This window comes from Poecilia latipinna, unplaced genomic scaffold, assembly GCF_001443285.1.
Source record: "Poecilia latipinna isolate Pla-1442-1.1 unplaced genomic scaffold, P_latipinna-1.0 Scaffold2190, whole genome shotgun sequence".
NCBI classification, from domain to species: domain Eukaryota; kingdom Metazoa; phylum Chordata; class Actinopteri; order Cyprinodontiformes; family Poeciliidae; genus Poecilia; species Poecilia latipinna.
Genome location: NW_015114806.1, coordinates 160,556 through 171,845, shown reverse-complemented (window position 1 = coordinate 171,845; position 11,290 = coordinate 160,556). Strand labels below are relative to the sequence as shown.

General features: G+C 36.6%; 1 protein-coding gene across 1 annotated transcript in view; it reads right to left on the bottom strand.

Annotated features, from left to right (window-relative positions):
• Positions 1–11,290, bottom strand: part of LOC106936659 (protein-glutamine gamma-glutamyltransferase E-like) — a 22,514-nt gene that overhangs the window by 6,310 nt on the left and 4,914 nt on the right. Inside the window, exons 2-13 of the mRNA XM_015017794.1 lie at positions 7,996–8,166; positions 7,623–7,877; positions 6,710–6,828; positions 6,485–6,613; positions 5,175–5,352; positions 4,593–4,728; positions 3,654–3,763; positions 2,955–3,070; positions 2,731–2,857; positions 1,520–1,713; positions 1,037–1,211; positions 470–633 (exon numbers count right to left, since the gene is read on the bottom strand). Coding sequence (XP_014873280.1) covers positions 470–633; positions 1,037–1,211; positions 1,520–1,713; positions 2,731–2,857; positions 2,955–3,070; positions 3,654–3,763; positions 4,593–4,728; positions 5,175–5,352; positions 6,485–6,613; positions 6,710–6,828; positions 7,623–7,877; positions 7,996–8,166 — 1,874 coding nt within the window. The remainder of the gene's footprint in view (positions 1–469; positions 634–1,036; positions 1,212–1,519; positions 1,714–2,730; positions 2,858–2,954; positions 3,071–3,653; positions 3,764–4,592; positions 4,729–5,174; positions 5,353–6,484; positions 6,614–6,709; positions 6,829–7,622; positions 7,878–7,995; positions 8,167–11,290) is intronic.

Genomic DNA, 11,290 nt, shown 5'->3' with positions numbered 1-11,290 from the left:
TATATATATATATATAATCATTTGCTAAACAAATACTACAAGGTTTGATCGGTTTCCTTTGAGTTTGTTTACTGACTGGACTTCAATGATATATTTAGATTTTGCTGCTTTGTTTTTGTTTTTATGATGCTTCATATATAATAATGTGAAGATATAGTAAGCTTGTGCTTCTACCTACACTTTTTTCCAGTCAATACTTTGTGTTCTTGCTATTGATAGGAATTTAAATATTTTATCTATTTTTTTTTTCAGTGTGGTGATTTTTTTTTTAACTTGCATATGGAAAAGTAAAAAACAAAAAAACTTAGTAAGATTCAGATCACTTTCTGTTCTAAGCCTGGCTGTGGGAAATCTGGATGGAGAACAGAAGATAAAACATTAAAGTGTAAACATTAAGTTCTCAGTAATCTGTGATTTTTATTATGTTGCTGTTTCTTATTTGTTTGAAATCACACATAGAAATACTCACGGTGATGGAGATTGGGGGCTTCATCAGCACAATGCGGGTTTCTGCCAGAAACGTGTGATTCTCCTTCCGTTGGTCGGTGATCACAGCTGAAATGTTCATGCTGTCACATCCAATCATGTATTTGTGGTAAGTTAAGAACGGGATCAGGATGGGGACGATCAGATCTGGAGGGACAAAAAGAAGGGAATCAGATCTAAAGTTGATTTTGAGCATGTCAAAAGAATCAAAAACATAAAAAGTCTAAAGAAAATAATGAGATGTTGGATACAGCAGTAACAATTTTATCCTGTAAAAAGTATGGTGGCCCTGAAGTACAAACCACTTCAACAATTCAGTAAACAACTACAAATCACGCAAAACTACATTAACTGAGCCTATTACAAATCACAAAATACGACACTAAGCAAACTACAAATTAAGAAAACACATTAAGAAAACTGCACATTAAGAAAATATATTTTAGTACATTTATTTATTTTATTTTTTTATGTGTAGCTGTGTTTTGTGAACTGTTGAAGTGGTTTGAACTTCAGGGCCACCGTAGTTAGTGTCCATGAAGAGGCTGACCTTTTCCGGGCAGCAGCTCCCGCTCCAGCGCCTGAGTGAGGATGTTCCCGGCCGGCTGACCGGTGAACCTCATGGCCTGGACGGCGACGTTGATGGACAGCCTCCTGGTGGCGCTGCTGTCGCTGTTCAGAATCAGCTTCAGACTCACTTCCTCACCGTCCACCGGCTTGGACACCTTCACAAATTTAAAGAAACATTTAGATTCTGCTACTCAGCTTTTTAAAATGTTTGTTCTTCATAATACTGTGGTATTACATCATAATTTAGTGATTATCAGAATCACTTGTTCTGTTTATTGTTTAGTTTTTATTAGTTACAGTAGTAGTTCTAGTATCGCGATGATGTATTCATTGGTTTGGTAAGGAATACTCAACAAAAGATAACATTTCCAGAAAATGTATTAAATAAATTGTAAGCTATATTCTCATTTATCACAATAACTACAGGGACAATTTATTATCCAGCAAATGTTGATGACTGTACCTCTTCAAATCGAATGAAGAGTTGTGGTGGCGGCGTTGGGCTGCATATTTGATCGTTTGTAGTATTTTCATTGGATCCATTATTCATGTCTGTCCCATTTCCAACTTTCTCATCACCAACACAAGTTTCTCCATCTCCTTCGTTCTCCAGCCTGGTGAGGGCGTATCGGAAGACTCTTCTCTCCTGTTCTGTTCCTGTGAACATGACGGTTCATTTAATCAGCAAAACTGCATCAAACATGGGCTTTTCAGTGAATTGCTTATTATTAGGAAAATATATAAGGAATGTCTTCATCCTTGTGTGTGCGAGGACTGAGGCAAACGTAGAGGACTATGGCAAATGATACAAGTTTTACGTGTGTGGGGTCGGTTGGACCCCATTTCTACATACAAGGGTTAATCCTGTGCAGTGGTGGCCACACATCCAATAACTTAGAAAACATTTAACCCATTTAGCATCCTAACATATCACAAAACTGAGGTGTTTGTAAAGTTACACAGAAAAAAATTGACAGCAATCATTTCTTTTATTTAGCCTGCTATTTAAAAAAGAGTCTTATTTTCACCATGTTATACATACATTTATAAATGTCAACTCCAAACTTCATATTTAAAACTAAATATTTAGTTTCCAAACTAAATATTATAACTTTCAAGCTCTAAATATTTTGTTTGCAAATTAAGTATTTAATTTCTAAATAAATATTTAACTTGATTTAACTAATTCTGTAGGAATAACATGGCGAAAATGACTTAAAAAACGAAAACGCCTTTTTTTAATGAAAGACAAAATAAACCAAATTATTGCTGTTAAATTTTTTTTACCAAAGTCCCTCTCTAAAAACGGCAGCCTATACACTGTTACAGCATGTTTTGTCATTGATATGGTGTGTGTCAATATGGCTGAAGTTAGCACATTAGCATTAGCTTGCACTAAATACAATGCTGATATAGTGCTTTCACATTAGCAAAACTAATATTTATGATTAGAAATGAAAACAATCGTTGAGATTTTAAGTAAGAATCACTGCTTAAAGTAGAACAAAATACTGAAATATAATTGTAATATTCTGATATTACATTGGTACTGTCAGTAACTGTTTTGGACACAATATTATAGTATCAAGTTATTACATTTAATTGAGTATCCCATTTGTACCAAAGCCTGCTTTGCAGTAATCATTAAAAACAGTGATGGAAAAGAGTAGAAACCTTCTTTCTGCTTGTAGCTGTCTGTGATGTTCATCCTGTCGTTGGTGCCGACCGACTTGGTTGAAATGCTTTGCCCGATTTTGATGTTGTCTGTATCAATGTTTACCATGGAGCCATCACGTTTGACCTACAGGAGCATGCAATAAAAACAAAAGGTGAAGGAAATGTGAATTTAAAAACTGGCTCAGAAATGATTCAGAGAAGGTTAATGTCTTTCCACTGACCAGCCAGGTTATGCAGTCAGCGTTAACCTCGGCGAAGACGAACGGGACGTCGTATTTGAGGTGAGTGTCTCCGTTCCGGATGGCTGAGACTGAGGCCGGGCCGCAGCAGAACATACCTGCAAGAGCAAACCACTAAAGGTTTATTCCTCTTCTTCACTCCCATCAGCCTTACACTTTGATACACATTTTAAGTGCTGAAATAGCACAACCTGTTTTTTTTGTAATAAAATGAAAAGATCAAACATAAAACTTAACAAGACACATAATCACACTGCAAACACACACAATCTTAGAAAGTAAGTTTTGTGTAGTTTCTAGTGCAAATATCCAAGTGCACTTGAAATAATACAAATTAAGTACTATTTCCACTGGCAGATTATTTTACTTATAACAAGACATTTCCCATAATTGTAATGATCTACCAATGGAACCAGAACTTTTTCATTAATATTAAGAAATTATTGACTTAGAAGAAGCTCTTTTGTCTGGTGAAAAGCTACTTTTAGGTTTTGTCTTATTTCAAGTGTAATAAGATATCTGCACAAGAAAATAGACCAAAACATACTTGGTAAAAATTTGTTTTTGCAGTGTAAACTTTACATCATTTAACATCAGACTGAATAATTTTGGCAAGAGGAGATCCAGGTGATCAGAGGTCAGTTAGAAAAGACACGTCTATGGAAACGGGTTTGATCGTACCGTCACTCTTTTCCTGTGGAGTTGGGTCCAAAACCTGCCAGCCGTCATATTTGCCGTCTTTCGAAAGGTCGGGTCGCCTCATCCAGCCCTCGACCCAGACGTGATAATTCCTTAAAACAACATTCACAGATTTAATGAAAGCAGCTCAAACTACAGCAGGTTTATGGCTTTTGTCACATTTTTTATTACCAATGTGTGCAAATTCTTCTCCATATTCTGCTAATGTCCAAAAAAACACAATTTGGCAATTGCGGCGTTTCCATTAAACGAGAAATTCAATTAAAATCACATGTGAATAAGCTTGTTCATGCAAGAAGTCATTGAAAATCATGGCAGGGATATAAACAGTAGCACTCATCATCTATGAGCCAATCAGAGGAGATGACAGCGACTTATTCAGGCATTGGAGAGACAAGCCCCGCCTACTTCGGAGCGAATATGTATGCAGCATTGTGTAGTCGGCCATTTTACAGAAGAGCTATGGATTCAACAAATAGCTGTTCTGCAGCTGGCCTGCCTCCGGACAATGGAGCCAGGCCAGCTGCAGATTGTCTGAAAGAAACAAAACAAGCAATAATCCTCCAACTACTTCCTGTTATCTTCAGCGTTTCCACTGGTAGTAACATCCGCCTACTGATCACATGACTTGCGCGTCAGCAAAGTGCAAAAACTTTACCTTAAACATTACTTTTTTCAAAATCGATTTAAGCCAATTTACTTTCGCAATTTTATGGTTAATGGAAACGCAGCTATTGTTATAATCCAACTTCTGTAAATTTGGTATGTATTTGTTTTACTATTCTTTCTATCTCTTTTACAGCAGCTTCCAAAGGTTAGCGTCCAAAGTTTCTTCTGTCACTGTCTATTTCCTTTACTGACTTTAGGAAGAAGGCAAATAAAACATATGGATTTAAATCCTCCATGTGTGAATCCTCTCACCAGATGCTGTCTTTGGACTCTTTCTCTCTCACTCCGTAATCAGCGTAGTACGTGTCGACGGTCAGGTTCTTGTTGGTGTCGTGAGCCGACTGGTAGTTGGTGACGACGCGGCAGGGAATCCCCAGCAGACGCATCACTGCAGCCACGCATGAAAAACATCATTAAGATGCTTCAACAGCTACTTTGATTTTATTTATAGACAAACACTCACTTTTGGAGAAATGTCGTTTTAGTTTGGAGGTTTTCAATAATTATTTGAGCTACATTTTCAGGGTGGAAGGGTTGTGCATTTGTTTGCAATTGCTGTGGTTCTAATACATTAGTCACAATTACAAATACAGGCCCAAATACATATAAACTTTCTGTAAATGTCCTTTGCCTGTTGCCAATAAACATTTTATTAAATCAGTCCATCCATCCATCCATCCATCCATCCATCCATTTTCTATACACCCTTGTCCCTTAGTGGGGTCTGGAGGTGCTGCTGCCTCTCCGGGGTCACTCTGGACAGGTCGCCAGTCTGTCGCAGATCTTATTAAATATCATTAAAATACTATTTAAATTGGAGGAACTGAATATTACCTGAACACATGACACCAGCATACACCCAGCACTGTCCGTACTTCACAGAGCTGAAGACGGAGTTGGACCATTTCTTAAGGATGGCGTAGCTGCCGCTCCAGTGAGTGGGCGGGACCCCGCCTCTGAAGTCCATTCCCCATTGGCCCTTCAGGATGCCGCCCCCATTTTCACTGTTAATCTGGAAGAACAAATAAAAAAAGAAAGCGTTTTTATTCTCAGGAAAACAGCACTATGGACCTAGTTTAATGGACCTTTTAAAGTAAATATTACATAAAATGTACCTTTAGGAGCTGTTCTTAAATTTCTGGATTCTCTAGCCGCTGAATGAAGAAAATGTTTTAACCAAAGATTCACCGGACACACTTCTGCAGATTTTCCTACTTTTATATCAAAAAACTGACTTTGAAAAAAAAAATTGCCTAATTTTATTTTTTATAACATATTAATTATTGTTATTTTGGTTCTTAAAATACCAACGTTTCTACTTAACTTTATGTTTTGGTCCATCTGATTATGTAATTTTTAAACATTAAATGATTGATAATTTGATCAGTTTTTATCGAAACGTCTTTTGGTAAAAAAGTGGCATGGATACCAAGTTGACCACTAGGTGTCAGTATAAAGCCAAGGCCTGACGGCATTTATTCCAATTAATTAATGATCAAACATTATGGGACTTTCATCAATTTAAAGTGATATGAGGGATATTTGTAATTCCTGTGTTTTGCGATTTGTCCAAATTTCAAATAATTTATCTTTCCAGGAGAACAAACGATCTCAGTTGAAGATCTTCATGTATTTTATAAACAAATGCTTCGCAGAAAGGGCATAACTGATATTGTGAATTAAAGTTGAAAATTTGGGACTTATCTCTCTCAATATTAGACATAGACAGCTAGTTCTTAATATTAAATGTTTCAAAGGGATCTGTGAAAGTATTTTCCGTAATAGTTCACTTTATTTGCTACAGGTAGCTTTTATCACATTTTATATTCACAGCATGGTGCAAGCGAACAGATGCAAACAGTGTTTCTATTTTATTAATTTAAAAATAAATACAGATAGGTAAAGATTTTAACAGAATAACTTATGTTTAACTATTAATGCAAAATACATTAAAGTTTTACTTTTGTTTCCTTGGAAAAGTAAATGTATTTTCCAATAAAAGAGAAATTCAGGCTAAACCTCAAACTGAACTAAACAGTGTTTAAGTATTTTATGGCCTGTTCTAAGCCCAGATTGTATTATTCTGAAGCATCATAGCATCATTACAAAATGTTTTAAATATAAAAATAGAGGCTGTGACCCACCATGGATGTGACGACACGGCTGACGTAGATCGGGTTGCAGCGAGCGGAAACGTCGTCAGCTGGGTCTTTCTTATGTTTGACGTTGTAGTCGAGTACTTTCATGCAAATCTTCACCATGTCCTCTTCAAACTGGACAACAAGTGAGAGACAGATGACCTTTAATCTAGTTTACACACAGAAAACGTGAATAAATGTACAATTATAACAGTAATCAAGTATGGCTACCTGTCCGAAGTCCCAGTGACTTGGAGAAATGTAATTATCAACTCCTTTGTAGATTATGCCGTGTTCATTCATCACGTACTCTTGCCTCTCGGCCTCATCTGGCAGAAAAACCCAATCCTCTGCACAAAAAACGAAAACAATGGGGAATTAATATTAACAGGTACAAAAAAAAAGTTGCATTATTAAATGTATCCAATAATTTGATAAAACATATTTGAATAAGAATGAAAATATTTTTAAAACTTTTGGTAATGTAGTAACAGAAAACCGTAAACAAAAACACAGCATGGAAAATAATGAGTTTTATTAAAAATAATATGAGCTCCTTTTCTTATTTTTCTTTAACTAGAAACCAGACAATTAGCCAAAAGGTAAGGCAGAGAAAAAGTAAAAATATATATTTATTTTGTTTCTTTTGTGAACAAAAAAAGTCTATTTCCTCTTTTTGCAGTTCTTATCTAGTTGATGTTTCCTTCTTACTTCTATATTGTACATAAACTTAGAGATTTATGCAGCTTCTTAAACATTGGTTCCACCTTATCTCTATTTATTTTAAAGGATTTTGGAGGTAAACATGCACAAAAAATGTCTAACCGCCACAATTTATAATCAAACTGTTGTATAAAAGCTTATTGTACATCCCATTCTGATTGATTCTTGTTTGAACCAGTTGACTCTGAGATTAAGTCAAAATAACTTCATCTTTGACTTATTAACAATGAGCAGAACATATAAACTATTTTAAAATTATGTGTTGTTAAAAGGAATACAAAAAGACAATAGAAGAAGAGAGCAGTGTTTTTGTTTTCTAAACTGAGAAAGTTGGGAAAAAAATTAGACATGCTGAATGACCAGCATGTCTAACCCCCAAAAGTTTGGACACTTTAGTGTTGGGCAGAGACCAAAAACCTACCAGGACACCAGGGGTTGAAAAGCACAGAAAGGGTTGCCAGGTCCCTCTCCTCCCCCCCCAGTTTGGCAGACATCTTGTATTCCCCCACTGGGCAGGCAGCTGGAGGCATGATGGCCAGCGCCAACACTCCCGTTTCAGGACTGGAGCTCCGCTGAAGCTCCGCTTTCCAAACCGCCTTGGCAGAACCAGAACGTTGGACTTTGTCTGGGACGCCAAACCGCGACATTGTCCCCAGGTTTTCAGACGGAAGTTCTCCTAGAGAGAGGAAATCAATCAACAGCACTTCATGTTAAATCTGTGTAAACAGATTGCAACTTAATCTGCTTGTTTTTTCTGTTTAAGCTGAATATAAATGATGAAATAAAAGGTCAACCTGTCACAACGGTCATGGTGAGCTGATCAAAGGCAGGTCTGAAAGGTTGTGCCAGTCGGAGGGTTAGCTGGAAGGCTTGGCCTCGTCTCACAATCAGCTCCTTCACTGAGATTTCATTGGTGCGATGCTTGTTGTTGTTGGTCTCACTGTGCAGGTCGAGTCCAGTAAAAACTGAAAGGAAAACAAAAACCTTTAAAACTGTGGCACAAATCAATCCAGCAAGTTTGTTTGCACAGCAAATTTCAGCAACAAGGCAGTTTAAAGTCCTTTACATCATAAAAACACAAAATAAAAAATAATCAAAAGACAGTCAGCAATTAATGAAACTAATGTTACATTTTGTTGAATGTCATCATCAAAATCATCAATAAACATCAAATCTGTTGGTCTATGGTCCAATTAATAGGGTTAGAAAAGCAAATCTAAGAGGTTTGTTTTTAGCTTTGATTTAAAGGAGCTCAGTGTTTCAGCTGTTTTGCAGTTTTCTGGAAGTTTGTTCTGGATTTGTGGTGCTTAGAAGCTGAATGTTGCTTCTCCAAATGTAATTGTAAATTATTTTTACAGCCATAACTTCATGAATCGCGTCTGTGGAGAGGAAAGTAAAAGTGCTTCACCCTTTCTTACTTGTTTGTATGTTTGTCATTTAATTTAACTTAAATAAATATCATAGATAACTCAGGTAAATGTAGAAGGCAGCAGTTTAACAAAGGCTTTTAAAGATCTGAATGCCGTGGTGTGAAAATTGCTCCCACCCAAAACATCCATTAGCTCTGATGTGTCATATCTTTGGAAATCTGTGTTCAGTTTCCACACCCGGCCAGATCACTGCCACACTAGTTATCAATCAAGAAAACATTTCAATAGCAGCTGCCTGACTAAAGGGACAACACCTAAAAATCTTTAAAATTTAGGAATTAATGTGACACAAAGTAACTAACTGAGATCTAACGGCCTGAAAAAGACTCCTGAGAACCAGAGAGCCAAACGGTGAAAACATTGAACTGTAGTGAACTTTCTGATCTGATAACAATCACATGAAAATCACAGCGAGAACTCAACATGGAGGTCAAAAAGACCTAAGAGCGACATCCAAAACCTGCTGGGACCACTCGTATGGAGCTAAATTAGTGACATGAAGTTTGTTAAAAAAAAAAAAAAAGAAAAAAGAAAATTGAAACTGAAAATTATTTTGAAGCTGAAAAAAGTAACTGAAAATAAAGACTTTAAACTTAAAAAAAGGATGTGAAACTGAAAAATAATGTTCAAAACTACTTTTCATATTCAAATCTTATTTTCAAATTTTCGTTTTTCAATTTCTAATTTGTTTTTAGTTTCCAAACCTTTTTAAATAAACTTTATGGCCCCAATTTAGCTCCATACATTATCCTTATGTAAGGTCAGAGGTCATGCCTCCACCGCGGTGCCTGGCAACGTTTCATGGTGAAAACCCCATATTGAAAAGGAACATTAATCTCTGTTTTGCCAAAAGACATTTTGTTCCCAAAACTTTAGGGAACCTTTGGGACACAGAGTCATATAAAAAGGAACATCAAAACTCTGGTAAAATATGTTGGTAGACTGACGGTAGATTTACTGCCGGACATGGAAGATGTCTGAAATGCATCCACCAGTCCAAAACACGTCACCTTTTAATAGCTGGGAGAAGCAAAATAAAGACTGTAGTGGGCCTAGTCAAAGGCCTGACCTAAATTCATTAGACATGCTGTGGCTTTAACTTCAAAAACTAGTTTATGCTCGTAAATCCTCCAAAGTGGCTGAATTCCAACAAGTAGATGAAGATGAGCAAACCAAAATTCCTTGACAGCGCCTTAAAAAAAATGTGTGGCAAAACCTGTTATTCCCTGGAAGTCATTATAAACACGTTCATTTAAAAACTGCATTTGCATTATCTTTGACAAACTCTGACAAACATACAAGCAAGAAGAAACGACAAACTTTTGTCTCTCTTTAATTATACTGCATATTCGCTGATTATGTGTTGGTTAAAAACTTGAACTTTTAGAGCCAAAACTTTGATGAAATAAGTTTGATGAAGGTTTCACATCTTGATCCATTATGTATAATTCAATAAATCTGCTTGTATTTAGAGAGGGAGTGAAAGATCTGGATTTGTTTTACTGAATGAAAAGCTAAATGACGTTTTGCAGCATTCTGGGTGTGGGTTCCTTAAATCCATGTATCTGAACCAGGCATGCTCCGGCAGGAAATGAGGCTGGGCACAACACCAACACACCTCACATGTGAACTTCTGAGTAACAACCTGGAGACATTTGGACATCTTCCATAGCATGTTGGCACGTAACACACATGGCAGGCTGTGAGAAAACCTATGCTTTAACTCATTATCTTTGTTAATTAATTACAGGAAATTTAAAACGACTAAATAATTAATTTGGAATCTGTTGTCTGAACGCGTATTGAGGCAGAAACTGAAGAGAAGCTCAGAGTTTAACGATCCTGATATAAAATTAAATGCTAGACAGCACAAGTTTAAGTCCTCAGAGTAAATTTATAAAATGTTTTCCTAACGTAGCTGCATGTTCTAGAACAGGGCTCCCCAAACTTTTTGCTGCGAGGGCCACATGACTGTTCCCTTTCCTGGTCGGGGGCCGGTCTTAGTTTTTCGAGAAAGAAACCTTAGAAAAGTTTTGTTGAGGGTGGGGGGGGGGGTTGGATTACTGCCGACGACAATATTCGCGTTTGTAGATAGATTTTTACCCAGAATGCAAATGGAAAAAATCCGTGAGCGAAACGGTGACTGGTACTGACTAGTATATATTCCATTGAGGGAAACTAAGTTTCATATCTGCTCAAGAGCCCCCCTGGTGGTTGAAGACAAATCCATATATATATATGAAAAAAAACACTGAATGCTCTCTGGTACTGTTCAGGGGGCCGGACCAAATGAGGAGGCGGGCCGGATCCAGCCCGCGGGCCATAGTTTGAGGACCCCTGTTCTAGAAGAACATGAAGTAGAAACCAGTTTGTTTTCTTGCTGTGAGGCATTTTGGATCTAACCATCTCCAGTTTTGTCCAGGTGGATGAACAACAAACACAACTTAACCTAAATGCTGTAAATCATCACAAAACAAAACATTTCTGTTCATTTATTGATACAGCTGAAGATCAAAATGTGTTTGAATTTATAATTATTGTTGTTTAATGAAAAAAATGAAATTACTGATTATGAAGCATAAAGATCATTAGTTTTTTTTTTTTTTTTTTTTTTTTTTTTTTTTTTCTTGTTAAATATTTGCTTTTTTATTTTGTTTTT